The sequence below is a fragment of the Carcharodon carcharias genome, chromosome 17 (assembly GCF_017639515.1).
Source record: "Carcharodon carcharias isolate sCarCar2 chromosome 17, sCarCar2.pri, whole genome shotgun sequence".
NCBI lineage: Eukaryota > Metazoa > Chordata > Chondrichthyes > Lamniformes > Lamnidae > Carcharodon > Carcharodon carcharias.
Window position 1 is genome coordinate 111,949,961 of NC_054483.1, and position 21,785 is coordinate 111,971,745.

At 40.5% G+C, this 21,785-nt stretch overlaps 1 protein-coding gene across 1 annotated transcript in view; it reads right to left on the minus strand.

The window, feature by feature from the left end:
- LOC121289701 (metal transporter CNNM2-like) overlaps window positions 1–21,785 on the minus strand; it is a 215,658-nt gene that overhangs the window by 25,108 nt on the left and 168,765 nt on the right. The window contains exons 7-8 of the mRNA XM_041209326.1: window positions 16,532–16,625; window positions 6,772–6,834 (exon numbers count right to left, since the gene is read on the minus strand). Coding sequence (XP_041065260.1) covers window positions 6,772–6,834; window positions 16,532–16,625 — 157 coding nt within the window. The remainder of the gene's footprint in view (window positions 1–6,771; window positions 6,835–16,531; window positions 16,626–21,785) is intronic.

Below are 21,785 nucleotides of genomic sequence, written 5' to 3' on the forward strand. Positions count from 1 at the left end.
ACTTGAAGAAGATGCACAGCGTGTTGGCTGCCAACCATCGCACTGAGTACGCATTCTTCACCAGAGCTTGGAGGCCTGTTGAAGTTAAGGTGCCTTAGAATACAAACCATAGCAACGTCACACCTCATTTTGGGAAATGTAGACCCACAATGCCAGTGAAAGAAACAGGACTGGAGGTGGCGTGGGGAGCACTACACTGCAGCACACGGAAAATAATTAAGAAAGCTCCACATTAGTCACAAAAGTCACATGGGTGAGTTTTGTAGAACTTATTAGTTGGGCCATTGCCAATATGTTAATAAACCTTCAATGTATTATCCTTCATGCAGAGATTCAGCTTACTAGTAAGCACTTTAGGAAATGTATGGGGAAAAAAAGTTCATGAATTGCCAGTAGTGAATGTTGGTCAAGTTGCAACAATGCCTAAGGAATCAAGGTGGTGAATGTGCTGTCAGGATGTTCTCAGTAAGCTCACAGTCTAGATGGAATGCCGCTGTGATATAGACAGTACATGCATCTCAGGGGCCAAGAATGCCTAACTGGTTGGAACTTGTCTTATTAAGGCCATCCATGCACTCCTGTGCAGGCCCTTACACCTCTCCATTGGGGATTTTCCCTCACCACCTCTTCAACTTCATCAGAGGAATATCCACTATCTAGCATCTCCTTTTCCTCCAGAGCATCCCCTCTCTGAATGGCAAGGTTATGCAGGGGGCAGCACACAACGACTACCTGTGAAACTCTGGCCGGTGCGCCTTGCAATGCTCTTCCTGATCTATCCAAGCATCGGGACCTCATCTTTAGTAGTCCAATTGTCTACTTGACGATGGCACTGGTGGTGCTGTCTCTAGTGGCCCTCACAGGTGTCATGAAGCATCTCTTCAAAGAGTAACCCTAGTCGCCCAAAAGCCAACCATCCAATGCATCAGGTCCATTAAACATATCTGCCATCTGGGCATTTCGGAGAATTTAGGAGTCTTGGCTATTGCCTGGGTACCTAGCACATAACTGCATAATTCTTCGATTGTGGTCACGTACTAACTGGACATTTAAGGAGTGATAGCCCTTCCTGTTAATGAATGCACAGGGTTGGTCTGCTGAAGCCTTTATGGTGATATGAGTGCAGTCTATTGCTCCCTGGACCCTGGGGAAAGCTGCAATCACTGCAGAGCCTCTAGCTCGATCAAGCTGGCTGTGGCAGTCCACTGAAAATGCAATGTAATGCCCTTCCCTTCGGAACATTGCATCTGTAAAGATCTTAATGCAGTGGTGTGCAGCAGGCTGCGTAACGTCACCAAGGTCTCCACAGGCAGCCTGAAAGGATCCAGTGACAAAGAAATTCAGCGGAAGAGTCACCTTTACAGCTACTGGCAGTGGGTGAACAACCAAGCAGTTTTTACTATCTCATCTGCCAGCATCTCCGAGAGAGGTCACTATGGCTCTGAAGAGCCTGAGTCTCCTCTGGCACTGTGTCTCTGACATTTGAAGTTAACTCATTCTTTACCTATATACTCAATTGACAGCATAATTCCTTGCTCTGTGCCTCCATTGTTGCAACATACTGCCTCCATCAGCGATTTGCTCCTCATCCACCAGCTGTGCATCCTGCCCCTGAAGTTCTGGCAGCATTCTTCATCCTCTCCTTGTCCTCCCTTCTCCTCCACACTGGAGGATGTGTCTCCCACAGAGACCACTATCCTCATGTTTTTACAACCGACAAGCTGAGGTGCAGTTGAGGGTCTAAATGCACTTTTTGGAAGGCTAAATGAAGCCTCAAAACAGCAAAGGTAACCCCTAGAAACACAGCTTCTAATAGCAAATAATAGCAGCACTGACAGCAGACTGAAGTGCTGGGCCAAACTAAGGACCCAGCTGGTGACTTTTAACCCACCCATGCAATCTTTTTTTTAAAAAAAGAGATCCCATCTGGTGTGATTCACACACTAAACATCTTATTGCTTCCAGCATGTAATATTACAATCAATTGTCATTTTAATTAGCTTAACAAAACAATTTAAATCAATTGGAATAATGTGGGCGGGCTCCCAATTTCCAGGCCCGCCCACCCTCCACATTATCACATTCCAGTGTGATATTGGAAACTCAACCCGACACCATCGTGCCTAATAATCCGTTAGAGTGGGTGCTGTACAAGCTCATTTTCACCGCGTATTATTCAACCCACTGTCTCAGCATTAGTTCTCTAAAATTTTTTAAATGTACTTCATTACTGATTTTGTATGTTGTTAAAATATAGCTGAAATATTACAGTGGCCAACTGAAGGAACACAGAATTTATTGAAGCTGCTATTATTGTAGGAGTTAACAATGAAAAATGTGAATCTTGTAAGTGGAAATGTTATTACAGGATTGGAAAACAAATAGTCTTTCCATCCCATATATGGAGCAGCCTCTCCACATGTCATCCTATGTCAAATTCCAGTCACAATCATCTGAAATACTCTGAAAAAGCACAACTTAATTTTTCATGAATAAAATGAGCATGTATAAAATATTTTAAAATTCTCAGAGACCGAGAACTTGATCATAACAATTTCAGGCATTCCCAACATTTTCAATTAAGAAAGGCTGGTTTTATCCTATTTGAGAACTGTAGCTGGAAAGGGAAAAAGGAAGAGTAAGAGCAAATAACTCTTCATTGCAATATTTTGCCATTGTTGCAGTAAATATTACTGAGATTAGTTATCCATAAAGTTGATGACTCAAGGTAGTTCTCATGTCGCATGATATAATTGTGGAAAACATGACCAACTTGGGAATTTTTCAATTTCAGAGTACAGTACTCAAGTTTAAAAACAACCTTTTTCTCTTGGATAAAACAAGTCATGTAGATAAGACTTGCCACTATACCTTTTCCACCAAAACACCTCATTAACAGAGGAGTGCAAAAAATATTACAACAGCACTTCTAGTTGCAGTGGGTTGATCACTATCCCAATTAATAACAATGTTCTTTGGAAATTCAGGATAAATCCTTTGAAGCAAACGGTGGATTCTATTGGTATTCTTCTTGATTATGGCAAACGGTGGATTCTATTGGTATTCTTCTTGATTATGGCATTATTCTCTAACAACTTGATACAAGAAGAAAATCCAGTGAGTTAGTTCTCAGTTAAACAGGCTGCCGTGGAGGAATAAGCATGGCAGTCTGGCATTCATTGTGCAACTGGGGCAATGGTACTGCTCAGTTCTTCTTGTGAAGTCACAATGATCGAAATCTAAAGGTGAAACAGAGGTAACTCTCTTCTGAATGAGGTCCTTCTTCAGAAAATCTCATTGATTTGTAAATATGGGTAAATCTGGAGATTGGATCAGAAATGAGCTTCATGGCCAGCTGTTTTGCCTTGAATTCCACAATGGTTCCTTAAACCTAGTCTCCAAAGATACTAGCTATTGTGTGCTTAGAGGAACAAAGTTGTTTCAAGTCGATTGAACATCAGATCTGAAACAGGTTCCGGGGGGTGAGGGGGTTTGGTAAAATGGCCTACTCCTGTTCCTAAGCTGTACATACTCTAAATGGGAAGACTGCCAATGCAAACATTTGAACCTCAACAATCAAATAAAAACACTGCCACTTCTAGCACTACTATACTGTTCTTTGATTTCATTTTGCAATAAATTATGCAAAGTTGATGGGAAAGCATAGAGGACAATTATAATCAGCAGCCATGGAGAAGAGGATATACTTCAACATATTTCAGATTTCAAATTCTGCAGAAAACTAATCTCTGGAAAAGTGTTGCCTTAAATATAGTACAATACTGATTGGGAAGGTACTTTCACACAATAGAGTAGATATGGATGCATAAGTTAGAAACTCAATGGAAATGATTCATGCTTGCAGGTCAGGGAATTAGACGCACAAAAGTGTAGTCTTTACTGTAGTCTAGCCCATGAAAGTTGTGCATATGCTTGGATAGAATCATGGGCAGATCTAAAGCTGAACAACTCTCAACATTTCCATTAGTACTAGATAGGTCTACAAAGTGCCTAGGAATCGAAAAAGTCATTTGTGTATTTTGTACACTAGATTTAACATTGCATGGAATTTACATGCTGTGTGTTGTCAAAAGGAACCCATCTCCAGGAAGAACATTATATTTTGCTCTGGAGTTAGGTCAGGCCCAGGTCTTGACTCCATATTTACACTGCCAGTTAAACATTTTTCACCAATGCTAAATTGGTAATTTAAATACATCCTTAAACTGTGAGATGGGAAAGTTGTTGTTCCAATGTTAAGATACTTAAAACAGTCAGGCAAGGAATCCTCCCTATTGTATTAGTTAACCTGCTCCTGGTATGAAATACACAATAAAATGGTTACAGTTAATCACCATATCTAATCTTTACACTATCATTAAAACAACAACTTGCCTTTGTAGAATGTCTTTAAAGGTTGCATAATGACCCAAAGGCACTTCACAGGAGCATTCACAAAACTTGACATCAAAGAATTTTTAAAAAACACTTTGTTCAATACATGTTGTAATTCAAGTCAATGGAACCTGATAATTTTCCTTGTACCTCTGAGCTAAATCTACAACTGTTCTGCATGTCATTAGTTATCCCTCAGTTTCAGTGAGCTGAATTTCCCTGGGTGGGTTGTGACCCAATGTCCAGATGAGTTTTAGGTCAGGAACTCATAAATGGCTGTGACAAACAATGGACGCAATCTTCCCAGAGGCAATCAAGTAAGTTCCAGGGGACCCATCCTATTAAAGAAAGTGACCTGGTTCCAGCATCGGGAGGGCCAATAAGCACAGCCCTAGGGTAGGGCAGCCGGTCACCTTCACAGTGTGGGTAATGCCTGGCCATCAGCATAAATAGCAGCAGCACCGTGGTGGCACCTTCAATGGGAGGGAAATATCTGATTTCGCAGCAGGGACATCAGTCTCGATGGTGGCTACAAGGGTATATGCCTGCTGCCTGCAGATGGATCCCCTTTGTGAATTACTGCCAGCAAATAAATTTAACCTCCGGAGGACCCCAGCCTCACAGACGCCAGTCTTCAGCTAATTCGATTCACTCGTGTGATATCAAGAAACGGCTGAAGGCAATGGATACTGCAAAGGCAATGGGCCCTGACAATATTCCGGCAATAGTATTGAAGACTTGCGGTCCAGAACTTGCCACGCCCCTAGTCAGTACAGCGACACCACTGACATCTAACCGGCAATGTGGAAAATTGCCCAGGTATGTCCTGTACGCTAAAAGGACAAATCCAACCCAGCCAATTATTGCCCCCATCAGTCTACTTTCAATGATCAGTAAAGTGCTGGAAGGGGTCATCAACAGTGCTATCAAACGGCACATGCTTAGCAATAACCTGCTCATTGACACTCAGTTTGGATTCCGCCAGAGTCATTCAGCTCCTGACCTCATTACAGCCTTGGTTCAAACATGGACAAGAGAGCTGAACTCCAGACGTGAGGTGAGAGTACCTACTCCTAACATCAAGGCAGCACTTGACTGAGTGTGGCATTAAGGAGCCCAAGCAAAACTGTAGTCAATGGGAATCATAGGGAAAACTCTCCGCTGGTTGGAGTCATACCTAGCACAAAGGAAGATGGTTGTAGCTGCTGGAGGTCAATCATCTCAGTTCTAGGACAAAACTGTAGGAGTTCCTCAGGGTAGTGTCCTAGGCCCAACCGGTTTTGGTTGCTTCATAAATGACCTTCCTTCCATCATAGGTTCAGAAGTGGAGATGTTCGCTGATAATTCAACAATGTTCAGCACCATTCGCGATTCCTCAGGTACTGAAGCAGTTCATGTCCAAATGCAGCAAGACCTGGACAATATCCAGGCTTGGGCTGACAAATCGCAAGTAACATTCGCGCCACGCGAGTGCCAGGCAATGACCAGCACCAACGAAAGAGAATCTAACAAAAAACAAAAAACTGCAGATGCTGGAAATCCAAAACAAAAACAGAATTACCTGGAAAAACTCAGCAGGTCTGGCAGCATCGGCGGAGAAGAAAAGAGTTGACGTTTCGAGTCCTCATGTCCCTTCGACAGAACTCTGTCGACGTTCTGTCGAAGGGTCATGAGGACTTGAAACATCAACTCTTTTCTTCTCCGCCGATGCTGCCAGACCTGCTGAGTTTTTCCAGATAGAATCTAACCATCACCCCATGACATTCAATGGCATTACCACTGAATAAATAAATGTAATGCTCAAATGAGTTGCAGCTTGCACCTCCTGCTGTGAGGCCGCCTCCGATTCATTTTTGGACTCCTGACACACTGGGGACCCTGTGCACCCTTGGGGAGATCTTTAGCAGCCTGGAAAATTGAAGATGAGTAGCTCATTACCATCCTTAAATAAAGTCCTGTCCCTGCTGGGAGGTAGTCATCAAACCCACTTGTCTGCCTCGAGGAAAAGTGCTTGAAGGCAGGGATGCAGCAGGAAACCAACCAACCACACATCTTTCCCAATTTCCTCTCAACCTGCCTCCAAAGCCACCTTTGCAGGCCTGGAAAATTTCAGCCCATTGCAGGTATTTCCCTCCATAGTACCGATTATTCTGGATGTCAGTGCATGTTTTAATCAATATAAAACAAGCTGAAGGATTGACCTATTGCTGAGGACTCCATCATTGAATTGTAGCTTTAAGATTCTTTTTACCGGACCCTTGCAATAATAGTATATTGCAAATACTGAAAAGATTTCATTTTAATATTGAAATAAATTATTTGTGTGCAAATTGCAGCTTTAACAAGCACAGTAAGAACACATTTGTACAAATTTACCTGGTGAGCCAGCCAGTGATTCAGTCCTGCTGACAGCAAAGGTACGAGACAGAGACAAAGGAACTAAAGGGGAAGTAAAAATAAAAACAGACAGAAAGAAGTAAAAATTAACAGTCAAAAAATATTTGACAAGTCACTTATTTTACATGCATTAAGGCAAGAGAACTCTGGTAAACAGAACTCCGACTTTCTACATAAAATTAGCATCAACAGATCATAGATTATACACAGTATATCACCATAACAAACCTCAAACAGAAAACATGTAATACTACCTACTTCTCTGGCACGTTTTAGGACAAGTGCTAAATTACCCATCTCACTATTGTCCAATTAAAGCGACTGGAAGTTTTTAAAAATAATATTTTCTAATTTTCTTCACTCCTGTCTTTGATGGGTTACTGCTTCAGAGGCAGCCTCCAGTGATTCAGGCCACTGGCATCCTTCATGTGCAAAGCCAGGCAGTGAACGTCAACAGGTTGCTCCACCATGGATGGGATCACATCCAAGTTGAACAAATGCCCATACTTGTGAAATTTTAGCATCACATAAATAGGGTATTGCCCATCAGAGTTCAGCTGGATAAGCAGAGTCTAAAAATCAGCCCTTGAGTCTTTCTGACCTCTATGGCTCAATACCGTCCAGATGGTACCTCACTTCCACTTTGTCAAGGTTTGGTCCTTATGAATTTAACATTTTTTAATATCTTTCAGAGATTGGCATAACTTGTGATAGTTTCAAAATTGGGTCACAGATGTTAAAAGTTGTTTTTATTAAGAGGTCTGGGTAAAGGGCAATGCCCATAAGGCACAACATCACCAAAACTAAGAATAGGACAGAAGACTAAATAAATCAAGAACATTGAATTAAGCAGCTACTGTAACAGAATTTTAGAAATTCATAATTATACTGTTGACTTTTTATAAAACACACACAGCATACAATGAGGTGTAATGAATTCATGCTCTGTTGCCTGACATCACAGCACATACAAGTACTCTTATATAATTCTCAGATCAGTTTCCCCTTTAATTCCACGGTTAGTATTAGTTCAAGTTCAATCAGTGCAATTAAAGGTGACAATTAAGTGAAGTTGCAAAAGCAGCTGAAAACTTTGGGGACATGAGCTGCACTGAATATTGATTTGACAATTGTATTTGTGATGTTATGGTTCAACAGATAGCAAGTCCCAGCCACTATGCTGCAAGGTAAAGTTGTCAAAAATCTTAAGTAAAAAAGCCAAACTCAACATGTTTTCTGATTCGGAATTTGCTAAAGCTGGTGTCAAAGCCTGAAGCAACAAGCTTTCAATGATGTACCAGGAAGCACAGAAAAGCTTAACTGAAGCCCTAGGCTCCAATATCTCATTTGCACCAATCTTTGTACAGGTTGAGTATCCTTTATCCAAAAGCCTTGGAGCAGATTGCGTTTCGGTGCCATATATATGGTAGGCTGAGGCCTACTTACATTACAATAAGTTTAGGCTAGCTATAGTGTACAAATACTAGGTTGTTTCTCCATTTGCCAACTCTCTCACACCTTAATTCTTACCTGTTTACCCTTATTACACCTGTAACAGAATATTACACTGTTTCATTAACATGATTAAAAAACATTTGGTTTTTGGATGTGTTCAATTTTCTGATGTACAGATAAAGGATATTCCATTATCATTTTTCAGGGATAAATTGAAACAGGTTTCAGATGAGGTTAAGAAAGCCTTTGGGAAACCTTTGACAAGCCTCGAGTTCTGAGTTAGCAACAGGCGTCAGCCTTCTATCACTGCTTGCTTGTCCCAACAACCACCCCCCACCCCCCAAACCAGCTTATATTTCACCCCTCTCCTATTTTTACTTAGTTCTGTTGAAAGGTCACGGGGACCCGAAACGTCAACTGTGCTTTTCTCCGCCAATGCTGCCAGACCTGCTGAGTTTTTCCAGGTATTTTTTAAGTTTTGTTTTGTGTCAGCCATCACTCAGTTAGCAGCACACACTCAGAAAGGTATGGGTTATCATGGTCCAGAGATTTGAACAAAAAAAATTGATTGGTATTCCAGGTGGTGTCATTTTTGGGATCAGATATTAAATCCCCACTTTCCCCCTCTTGGGCATATATAAAATACCACAACACCAAAATGAAGAAGAGCCAACCAACGGCCAGGCCAAGATTTATCACTTAACCAGCATCACTGAAACTGATGGTGTGTTCAACTGGCTTAAAAACAAAGTGCTGAAAATATTCAGGTGTGAAAATACACACACACACACACCACGCAGACACACACACTGCGCAGACACACACACCATGCAGATACACACACACACACCACGCAGACACACACACACCACGCAGATACACACACGCAAACACCACACACACCATGCAGATACACACACAGACACACACACCGCGCAGACACATGCACAACATGCACACACAACACGCAGACACACACAAATATCTGAGTATTTTTAAGTTGTTTTAATTCATTCATCGGTTGTAGGCATCAGCATTTATTGCCCATCCCTAATTTCCCTTAAGCTGCCGTTGAGCTGCCTTCTTGTACCGCTGCAGTCCATGCAGAGGGGTCATTGATGAAGGGATTATGACTCAGTAACAGTGAAGGAGCAGCAATATAGTTCCACATCAGGATTGTGAGTGGCTTGGAGGGGAACTTCCAAGTGGTGGTGTTCCTATGTGTCTGCTGCCCTTGTTCTTCTAGATGGTAGTGGCCGTGGGTTTGGAAGATGCTGTCTAAGGAGGCTTGGTGAGTTCCTGCAGTGCATCTTGTAGATGGTACACACTGCTGTTACTATGCTTTGGTGGTGGGGAGTAAATGTTTGTCCCAATCAAGAAGGCTGCTTTGTCCTGGATGGTGTCAAGCTTCTTGAGTGTTGTGGGAGCTGCACTCATCCTGGCTAGTAGGGAGTATTCCATCACACACCTGACTTGTGTCTTGTAGATGGTGGACAGGCTTTAGGGAGTCAGGAGGTGAGTTGCTCACTGCAGAATTCCAAGCCTTTGACCTGCTCTTGTAGCCGTATTTATATGGCTTGTCCAGTTCAGTTTCTGGTCAATGGTAACCCCCAGGATGTTGGTAGTGGAAGATTCAGCAACAGTAATGCCATTGAATGTCATGGGGCAATAGATAAATTCTCTTTTGTTGGAGATGGTCATTGCCTGGCACTTGTTACTTGCCACTTGTCAGCCCAAGATGCATTTGGACATGGGCTGCTTCAGTATCATGGATAGTGCTGAACATTGTGCAATCACCAGTGGACATCCCCACTTCTAACCTTAAGATGGAAGGAAGGTCATTGATGAAGCAGCTGAAGATGGTTGGGCCAAGGACACTACCCTGAGGAAATCCTGCACTGAAATAATTGATCTCCAACAATCACAACCATCTTCCATTTTGCTAGGTATGAATCCAACCAGTGGAGAGTTTTCCCTGATTGCCATTGACTCCAGTTTTGCAAGGGCTCCTTGATGCCACACTCAGTCAAATGCTGTCTTGATGTCAGTCACTCTCACCTCAGAGTTAATGTTTTTGAACTGAATATGATTTCTTCAATTCTGCAGAAGTCATATTTGACACAAAACACTAACTCAGTTTCCCTTTCCACTGATGCTACTGGACTTGAGTATTTCCAGCACTTTGTTTTTACTCAGGTTTCCAGCATCCACAGTATTTTGCTTTGAATTAAGTGGTCAATAGGCTTTTGTATTTCATACATTAAAACACTTCAAAAGTACTGGCCATAAAGTACTTAGGGACATTGCAAAACGAACTATCTAAGTTCAAGTCTTTCTTAAAATAGTCCAAAGTGAAACCCACTTCTCTACTGTTGTGATGACACTCTTGGTTCTTGTTAAGCACTGTATTTAGCCAAAGTAACTAACTCAATGTAGTAACTCAGTTAAACAAAAGTACTGGACGTCACCCAATATGTTCATTACATGTCAACAGTAGTTGCAGGATTTTAACATTAAGCCCTTCAAAAGAATCCAAATGTCAAAAGTTTGTGTAGTTTTCAAACAAATTATGCTGGACCCTGCAGAATGTTTCAACTGCATAAACTGACACTATTATTATGGGCAAAAGGGCTCAAGGGAAGAGTTTAAAAAATATCAAATTATAATTTTGGCAAATGAAAACCCAGTATCACAAGACAGTTTTTTTGGACAGTGTTTCACTGTTCTACTGGTTTTTTTTGTCCTTAGTCATAAGACATAGCAAATAGCAAAACCACAATCAGTTCTTTCATTGTTCCGAACCTACTGCCACTGTTAAAAATATGGGTGTCCCTTTGATAAATGCAGGCTATAGTTCGTTAACTGCAAATTGGTTTCAAACCCCTTAGGTTGTGAAAGTTGCTATTAAAATGTTTTCTATATATAAACATAGAAATATTACACTGAGAATGACTGGGAATTGCACTGGAATAGCCGTTTGGTAGTGCAGTACTTGAGTACTGCTGAAAAAAGACATTTTGTCAAAGCTTTTCATCTTGCACTCATCAGGATAATCGCAAAAATACCAATGTCAGGGAAAGCAAACACTTTATACTGTATGAGAAGAGAGTGCTGACTGGTTGGCAGGTGGACACTGATTGGTAGAAGTGTTTCCTTGGAGAATACACCAGTTAATGGAGACTGAGAGTTAACTGCTAAACTTTGTTTGAAATTTAAAGCAGGCAGCTTGACTCTGATTGGTCAAGGCATTTCTGTGAGGAATGAACCAGCGCATGGCTATCACTTATTTTGTTTAGTTGAAACAAGTACAATGTGAGTAAATGTTCTTTTTTGTCTGCAAAGACCAGAGCCCTGTGTATTAATATATGTAGCTTTCAGTGCACGCAAATGTGCCACACGGCGAGCCCGACTGACAAGCTTAAATTGGTTGTCAGCGTAATTGTTAGCACACTGAGGATTATTTAGCAAATGTTGTCCAATCACAGAATCACAACTCATGTTGGATACTGTGTTTTGAGTTTTGCAAGCATGGGCTGGTTGGGTGCAGTCAGTACCTTGCCCATTGCAAACAGCGGAAGGGACGTGCTGTTTGATACGATCCACCAGCCTTTGGGATGTACGGTCTACATAACTAGCATCACACTGGCATATATTCATATATCACATTAATCATTTGTGTGATAGGCAGAACGTCTTTTTGGCTTGATGACAGCATCATCCTGTTAGTGGCAAACCACTCATGTTGCTACTGCATAGTAGCAGCGTGAAACAGCTGGCTTCACCTGTTGCTCAAATTTTTGAGCTGCCTTGCTCTTCCAGGGTAATCCGAGGTAGGCTGGGCACTTTTCAGGGCCGAAAGTGACGACCTTTGAAATGATCTGATCAGGGTAGCCATTATACTTGATATTGTTAAAGCTGAACTTATCTACGCAAGTTGCCGAGTTCAAAAGTTCAATGAATACTGATTCACGCAACGGTGGCGGGTCTAGATCACCATGATATAGTGCTGCAGCGCAAATATATATGGTTTCCTTAAGTGGAACATTGGTGAACAGGCTAGCAATGTCAAATGAACTTATGCTGCAATTTGTTTTCTTAGCATTTTCTACATTATTGTCTTTAAAAAAGGGCTTGCGCATGAAGCTTTTAATATATCCTTTGCACTTTAACATGCCTCAGTCAAGTGCCTTTAACCTAAACCAACACAGTTAGTAGACCTGTGATCTCTCAATAGACTCCACTAAAAAAAGGTCACATTTTACTTCAGCTAAGTCAATTGAGAAGGAATAATGGGGGGAAAATTCAACTTTGCTATGGGTGCAATAGAGGCAATAGTGGTTTTGCAGAGTCCAACCAAGTATAGAAAACAAACTAGATTACCATCTACGCATGCCAAGCAAGAAAAAAAGTATAAAACAATTCCATAAACTCAACCAGTTTAAGAGTAGTCCTAAAGGAGTTAAAAGGACTTGAAACAAGCAATCCCCAGAGTTAGGTGGCATTTAGCCTAGAATTTAGAGAGAGAGACACGAGTGAAGAGATTGAGATTTGAGGCACTTAATCATTAGAAGCGAGTCAATGGACACTGGGGAGGTGACAGTGAATTGGAAACACCTGAAATTAAAGAAGCTAACAAAACAACAGCTAACTACAAACCCATTAGTCCTACTTCAATTTTGTGTAAATTAATTAAACTATGAGGAATATGTGCAAAATCTAGTAAACAATGGTCACTAAGATTTTATACAGAAGATCCTGCCTGGCCAACAGTCATCTGGCCATGTCCTTAGACTTTAAGGCATTTTATAAAGTTCCACATAGATTAACCAAGATCAAAGGTGTGGGGATTAAAAATAAAACTGGAGTATGAATAAAAAATTAGTTTAAGGGTAGGAAACAATGGCTACTGTTTAAAGTGTCCATTGACTCGCTTCTAATGATTAAGTGCCTCAAATCTCTTCACTCGTGTCTCTCTAAATTCTAGGCTAAATGCTACCTAACTCTGGGGATTGCTTGTTTCAAGTACTTTTAACTCCTTTAGGACTACTCTTAAACCGGTTGAGTGTGAGGGGGGGATAGTTCTTGGTGTTCAGACGAGTGGTTCTAATTTGCATCAATGACTTGGACACTGAGTTGCAATGTGAATTGGCTAGATTTACAGATGATACCAAACTAGGAGGGGCAGTGAAATCAGAACAGGCAGCTCAAAAGAACTGTATGAACTAAACAAAGTCAAACAATAGCAGAAGAAAATTACATCAAATACATTACATTTCCATTCATTATGTTTATTGCACTGCAATTTATAAATTGTTGTGCAGCCACACGTGTGTGTCTTAAATGAACCGCATCCATGTGTAAACTGTTTGTCCCCTTTGTATTAAGTTCTGGATTGCTGCACATGCGCACAGCTTAGGGGGAACATTGCATACGGCTATACAGTATTGTGCATACTAAAAGCATAGGAATGTTCTGGATGGATGAATTAAGGTGACCCAAATTACTTATTTCTAAGGATGTGATTTTATTATTGAAAATTCAAAGAAAGCTGTTATCCTCAAAATAACCACCAGAGGGTAGTCAAGTTCAATGCTCAACACCATAAACTCCAAATTCAGTATCTTAAAATAAACGGTAAATACAATGCATTTTAAAGCTTTGAAACAGAAAAGAAACAAAATCTTTTTGCAAGAATATGTGAATTTCATATTTTAGATATTAAAACAGGATTGAATTATTCCCTTGGCATAATATCAACACCAACGTAGTGCTGTCTTGCACAGTCCAATTTGCTTTTAGACCGGATTCTACTTTCATCCCTATTTTGCGTCAGCAGTAAACCTTAAATCTTCCTGTGCCATTATAGTCAGTTCCCCATCAAATAAAATGAGAAATATGAGGAATCAAGATTGGGTTAAGGCATTGAATACTTTAGAATAATTAAGAACTTCATTGAAAAGGTGTAGAATGCTTCTTTTCCTAAAGCCAATACATGTCTTCTGTGCCAGAAATCGGAGGAAAATAAATCAGATGAGTGTTTCAAGTAAAGAAATTAAAGTCCACTGCACCAAATCGGAAATATAACCATAATTTATCACATTATCAGGACTTAGTATGTAAATGTAAAAATCCTATTCTTGTAGGTCTGCATTCAATATCTATTGAACACAGAGGCATGAAGGTTGGCCTATTTACAGACTCATAAATAACTATACGAAATAATTAAAAATTGAATTGTCTAAATAGGCTGGTTTATTGAAGATGGAATATCTTCTATGGTACATAACTCAGCACAGCTGATCATATTAAATCTGGGCTCAAATTAATGTGGTGCCATAAAAATAAATACAACACAATGGTAGAACACAAACTCACCTCCAACCTGAAAAGTCATTTAATCTTTCAATTTATCACATCACTTTTCTTTAAAAAAAGTTTTCTTTTATTTTCATCTCAGACTTTTAATTTGAATTGATCTTTCAATTTACCATATCACTTTTCTTTAAAAAAAGTTTTTTTTATTTTCATCTCAGACTTTTAATTTGAATTGATCTTTCAATTTACCATATCACTTTTCTTTAAAAAAAGTTTTTTTTATTTTCATCTCAGACTTTTAATTTGAATTGATCTTTCAATTTACCATATCACTTTTCTTTAAAAAAAGTTTTTTTTATTTTCATCTCAGACTTTTGTTTAATTTGAATTGATTTTGCACTTTTAAAAATGAGTCTACAAGCAGACATTGAATCAAATTGATTAGTGAGTTGGATGATTCACTTAACCTTCAACTGCAGCTTTTGTGGAGTTTAGCTTGATGATCTTTAGTCAGACAGGATTTAAGCAGAGCTCTCAGTCAGATTAAATGGGTGGAATTGAGCCCTCGATATGATGGACTGCACATAGTCTACAGAGAGAGCAGGTTAGATGTGCTAAACATTACTTGATCCATTTATGATAAATCATTTTTCCCCCTTTTATCTGGCCCTCATACAGGCCCTGCCTGACCTGGTCAATTTCAGATCCCATTTCTACCCAAATCCCCACAGCTGATCCTTCGAGTCTTACACACGTCTCAACAGCTAATTCCATTGATCCTGAACAAGCTCCAAAGGGATTCCACGCTTGCACATTTGAAATTGCCACGACGTAAAATGACACTCCTTTCAACAGCTTTATTTTGGGAAGCTTTTTTTTTTTAAAAAAATAGACATGCTTCAAGATAGGCTCTTCAGATTCCATACAAATTCCTGAGGTTTAATTATTCTAAAACGCAAACCTGGTTTTCACCGTCATTTAAATTATATTTGCATACATAGACACGCAGAGGCAGATTTCCCACAAGAATTCAGGACAAAACCGAATTCTCTAATTCTATTGAGGCTGCGCTTATAGAATGAAGACATGCAGCTTCTAGTGCTTAAGAAGCCCATCTGGTGATGGAAGGGTGTAGTTGCACGAGTGATGCCTAATTCAGGAGAGGGCAATATACACATTAAATTTCTGATCGGATGAAACATTAACTCAGTTTTTCTCCCTGCAGATGCTGCCAGACCTGCTGAGCATTTCCAGCATCTTGCGTACATTTCAAATTTCCAGCATCCAGCATCCAGAGTTTTACTTTTGTTTTACACATACTTACTTTCTTAAAAGATTAGCAAATCTCCTTTGGTGTAATTCACCGATTTGGAGAACACTTTGTTTTGTCGCATGGCCAGAGTGCTGCCAATGAGTACATACAGCAGTGTTACAGGGGCACTTGAAGGTATATCCCTCCTCCTCCTCCAGTTACCATACCCTAAAGAGGGTGTTGGCAACCATGGACTTCTACTGGATTGGTCCATGATTATGCTTGGCAAAGTGCTGCAATGATTTGCCATTGCCTTCTGCAGTATGGCTAACCAGGAAACCCTACTGCTCTTACTACCTGCCATCAGGCATACTGGAAGGATTTACCGGCTAATAATCAAACTGTTTGATAATCAGTCCAAATTATGAACGCATCTTCTGTGGCCTTCAAGTCCTGAAGTGGGGCTTGAAGCCATAGATTCTGGCCCAAAGGTAGGGATGACATCATTGCACCACAAGACTTCCAGATATACACCTGCACAGGATAAAAATAGGTCTAGTAGTCTAAACATAATTTACAAGTACAGATTGTACGAGGATTACTATAACTTTAAAATCCAAGAATACCAGTAAAATGTTAATAATTTGGATTCTAAAACTTTACCAGTTATCTGAGGTCCACAACTATTCTAATTTTTTAATCAATTAAGATTAGTACCTGGAGAAGATGTAAGAGCCATCATGCCATAATAAGAGAAAGCACCTGCTTCAAACTTCATTACTTCTTTTCCAGCTTCCACCTCCACTTTCCCCTAGTCACAACAAGTAATTGGCATAATGAAACCGTCAGTCAATAAACACGAGGCTATTTCTTCATAATAAGAATATTCATTAAACTAAACATAACGCCTGACTCAAGTTCAACCAATCTAAGAATCACTTCAACTCAATTAGGATTCTGAAACAATGTGAAAACATGTTCTATGAAACATTTCTCCTGTGAATTAGACAGCGTCATTGTCATTTACTGTGGTGGATATTTATTAAACATAGATGAGATGTTATGAAATAATAGGAACAACAGAACCTCAAATTATGAAATATTGGTTTCAGTTCCTAAGACATAAGCTTATGATTTTCCAAGTTTGAAGAACCAAAGAAGTGAACCTGTTCCCTTTCAAATCTATAATACAGATCCTATTAAAATAGCACTGCAATCCATGTGGTTTAGGTCCACTCTCAGTGCTGTTAGGGAGGGAGTAACAGGGTTTTGACTCAGCAACAGTGAAGGAACAGCAATAGCGTTCCAAGTAAGGATGGCATGTGACTTGGCGGAGAACTTGCAGCTGCTAGTGCTCCCATGTCTCTGCTGCCCTTGACTTTCTAGGTGGTAAAGGTCACAAGTTTGGAAGGTGCTGTTGAAGGAGCCTTGGTGAGTTGCTGCGGTGCATCTTGTAGTACAAACTGCTGACACTGTGTGCCAATGGTGAAAGAAATGAATGTTTAAGGTTGTAGATCAAGTGGGCTGCTTTGTCCTGGATGTGTCAAGCTTCTGGAGTGTTGATAGTAGGAACTGTAATGCCGTGGGATGACAAGTGGAGCTGGTTAGACTCTCATGTTGGAGATGGTCATTGCCTGGCACATGTGCTGTGAATGTTACTTGCCATTATCAACCCAGGTCTGAACCTTGTCCAGGTCTTTTAGCATGCGGGCATGGAGCTGATTCAGTATCTGAGGAGTTGCAAATGGTACTGAAAACTCTGCAATCATTAGCGAACATTCACATTCCCGACCTTAAGATTATTGATCATGCAGCTGAAGATGCAGGACATTACCCTAAGGAACTGCTGCAGCAATGTCCTGGGATTGAGATGGTCATGTGAGGGAAGTTATGATAAATTAAAAAGAGAGGACAAAGCAAGAGAGCAAGGTAGCATTAAGGGAATTGATAATTGGAGGGTGGCAGGAAGGGACAAAATGTACAAACTTAAGAGTAAGGCAGCAAATAAGGCTACACGTTGTGAAAATAATAAAAATACAGAATTAAAAGCACTCTATCCGAATGCACACAGTATTTGCAACAAGGTAGATGAATTGATGGCACAAATGGAGTAAACAGGTATGAGCTAATTGCCATTACAGAGACATGGTTGCAGGGCGACCAAGGCCGGGAACTGAATGTTCAAGGGCTTTTGACATTTAGGAATGATAGGCAAAAAGTCGGGGTAATGATGTTAATAAAGGATGAGATCAGTACATGAATGAGAGAGAATCTTAGGTTGGAATGTCAAGATGTAGTCAGTTTCGGTGCAGCTAAGAAACAGCAAGGAGCAACAAACACTGGTAGTTATTGTTTACCACTACTTTTGGTGGCCTATAATGTAGGATATGGTATAAATCAGAAAATCAGGGGTGCATGTAAACAAGGGTAATACAGTAATCATGGGAGACTTCGATTTACATATAGACTGGGTAAACCTAGTTAGCACTAATGTTGTAGAGGACGAATTTCTAGAATGTAAATGAAATGGTTTTCTAGAACAGTATATTGAGGAACCAAATAGAGAATTGGCTATTTTAGATCTGGTATTGTGTAATGAGAAAATGCTAATTAATAATTTCATTATAAAAGAGCCTTTAGGGAAAAGTGACCATAATATGATGGAATTTTACATTAAATTTGAAAGTGATGTACTTCAATCCAAAACTAGGGTCTTAAATCCAAACAAAGAAACTACAAAGCTATAAGAGACAAATTGGCTGTGGCAGAATGGGAAACTACATTAAAAGATATGATGATAGACAGGCAATGGCTAGCATTTAAAGAATTAATGCATGATTTAGGACAAATTTACATTCCTTTGAAACAAAAAATCCAGCAGGAAAAGTGATCCAGCCATGGCTAACAAGAGAAATTAAAGGTTGTATTAGGTTAAAGGAAGAGGCTTACAAAGTTGCCAAAAAATCAGCAAGTCTGTGGATTGGGAGCATTTTAAAATTCAGCAAAGGTGGCCCAGGAAATTGATAAAGAAAGAGAAAACAGAATTATGAAAGTAAACTAGCCAGAAACTTAAAAATGGACTGTAACAGGTCCTACAAGTATGTAAAAAGGAAAAGATTAGCAAAGGCACATTTGGGCCCACTACAGGCAGAGACAGGAGAATTTAGAATGGGGAATGAGGAAATGGCAGAGAAACTTAACAAATACTTCATATGTCAGTCTTCACAGAGGAAGGTCCAGAAAACCCTCCAGGAATACTGAAGAACCAAGGGATTAGGGAGAACGAGGAACTGAAAGAAATCAGTATTAGTAAAGAAGTACTGGAGAAATTGATGGAGCTGAAAGTTGATAAATCTCCTGGACCTGATGATCTACATCCCAAGGTGTTGAAAGAGGCAGGCATAGATAGTGGATGCATTGGTCATCTTCCAAAATTCCATAGATTCTGGACTGCTTCCCGCAAGTTAGAAGGTAGCAAATATCACCTTACTATTTAAGAAAGGAGGGAAAGAGAAAACCAGGCACTACAAGCCCATTAGCCTGATGTCAGCAGTGGGGAAAATGCTAGAATCTACTATTGAGGGGGTGATAACTGGACACTTAGAAAATAATGGTTTGATTGGGCAGAGTCAACATGGATTTATGAAAGGGAAATCATGTTTGACAAACCAGTTGGAGTTTTTTTTTGAGGATGTAACTAGTAGAATAGATAAGGGGGAACCAGTGGATGTGGTGTACTTGGATTTTCAGGAGGCTATCAATAAGGTCCCACACAGGAGGTTCATACAATCAGAGAAAGTTTATGACACAGAAAGAGGCCATTTGGCCCATCGTGGCTACGCTGGCTGAAAAATAAGCCACCCGGCCTCATCCAACTTTCCAGCATTTGGTCCATAGCCCTGCAGGTTACACTTGAGTGTATATCCTTTTAAATGAGTTGAAGGTTTCTGCTGCCTCAACTACCCTTTCAGGCAATGAGTTCCAGACCCCCCCACAACCCTGTAGGTGAAAACCTTTTCCTCATTTCCCCTCTAATCTTTCTGCCAATCAGTTTAAATCTATGAATTAATAAGAAAAATTAGAGCACATGGGATTGGGGGTAATATGACGCCATGGATTGAGAATTGATTACCGAACAGAAAACAGAGTAGGAAAAAAATAGCCTATTCTCAGTTTGGCTGGCTGTGACTAGTGGAATAGCACAAGGATCAGTGCTTGGCTGGTTTGGATGTGGGGACCAAATGTAATATTTCTAAGCTTGTTGATGGCACGAAACTAGGTGGGAATGAGAGTTGTGAGGAGGATGCAAAAAGGCTTCAATGGGATTTAGACAGACCAAGTGAGCGAGCAGGAACATGACAGATAGAATATAATGTGGAAAAATGTGAAGTTATCACTTGGTAGGAAAGACATAAAGGCACAGTATTCCTTAAAGAGAGAGATTGGGAAATGTTGATGGCCCAAAGGACCTGCGTATCCTTGTTCATAAGTCACTGAAAGCAAGCATGCAGTTGCAGCAAGCAATTAGAAAGCAAATGATATTTGGCCTTCATTGCAAAACGATTTGAGTACAGAAGAAAAAATGCCTTGCTGCAATTGCATACAGCCATGGTGAGATCGCATCTGGAGTAGTGTTTAGTTTTGATCTCCTTACCCAAGGAAGGATATATAGAGGGAGTACACGAAGGTTGACCAGACTGATCCCTGCGATGGCCAATGATGAGAGACTGGGGAGACTGGGCCTACATTCTCTAGAGTTTAAAAGAATGAGATGCGATCTCACTGAAGCATACAAACTTCTTACAGGGCTCGACAGGGTGTATGCAGGGAGGATATCTCCCCTGGCTTTGGTGGGTGGGGGGGGGGGGCGTGGTATGGAACAAGGGGGAACAGTCTCAGAATATGGGGCAGGCCACTTAGGACTGAGATGAGGAGGAATATCCTCACTCAGATGGTAGTGAATCTTTGGGATTCTCTACCTCAGGGGCCTGTGGAGGCTCAGTTATTGAGCATATTCAAGACAGAGATAAAAACAAAAAAACTGCGGATGCTGGAAATCCAAAACAAAAACAGAATTACCTGGAAAAACTCAGCAGGTCTGGCAGCATCGGCGGAGAAGGAAAGAGTTGACGTTTTGAGTCCTCATGACCCTTCGACAGAACTTGAGTTCGAGTCCAAGAAAGAGTACACTCTTTCTTGGACTCGAACTCAAGTTCTGTCGAAGGGTCATGAGGACTCAAAACGTCAACTCTTTCCTTCTCCGCCGATGCTGCCAGACCTGCTGAGTTTTTCCAGGTAATTCTGTTTTTGTTTTATATTCAAGACAGAGATTGATAGATTTCTAGAAATTAAAGATATCAAGCAATATGGGGATAGTGCGGGAAAATGCCATCGAGGTAGATCAGCCATGATCTAATTGAATGGTGGAGCAGGTTTGAGATGCCAAATAGCCCACTCTTGCTCCTATTTATGTTCCTATGCCCTTTAACAGCCACAACCATCTTCTGTGCTGGTGGAGATGGCTCCAACAAGTGAACAGGTTTGCCTTGATACCCACTAGCTTCAATTTTGCTAGGGATCTTTGCCACACTCAGGCAAATGCGGCTTGATATCAAGGCAGCCACTCTCACCTGACATTGACATGCCACTTGAAGAAAGAAATGATGACAGATGTGAAACAAGATACTCTGGGGCCCCCTGCTATAAAGCTGTCCTTTATAGTGTGGAACTGGTATAATGTAGGTCCATCTTAAATTCCAGAACTTTCAATCTGCAAAATGTAGTCTGATCCCCCCCAACCCCCTCCTGCTATGAACACAGCCACCCACTTAAAAAAAAAGAAAAATTAAAAGAAGCTATTTAATTACTTGGGTGGTTTTAAACAGCACCTGCTTCATTCATTTACTTTGGAGCACAAGGACTAAAAGACTGTAGGGATAAGCATGTAATTTTGGCCCTGGCACCTGCGGGA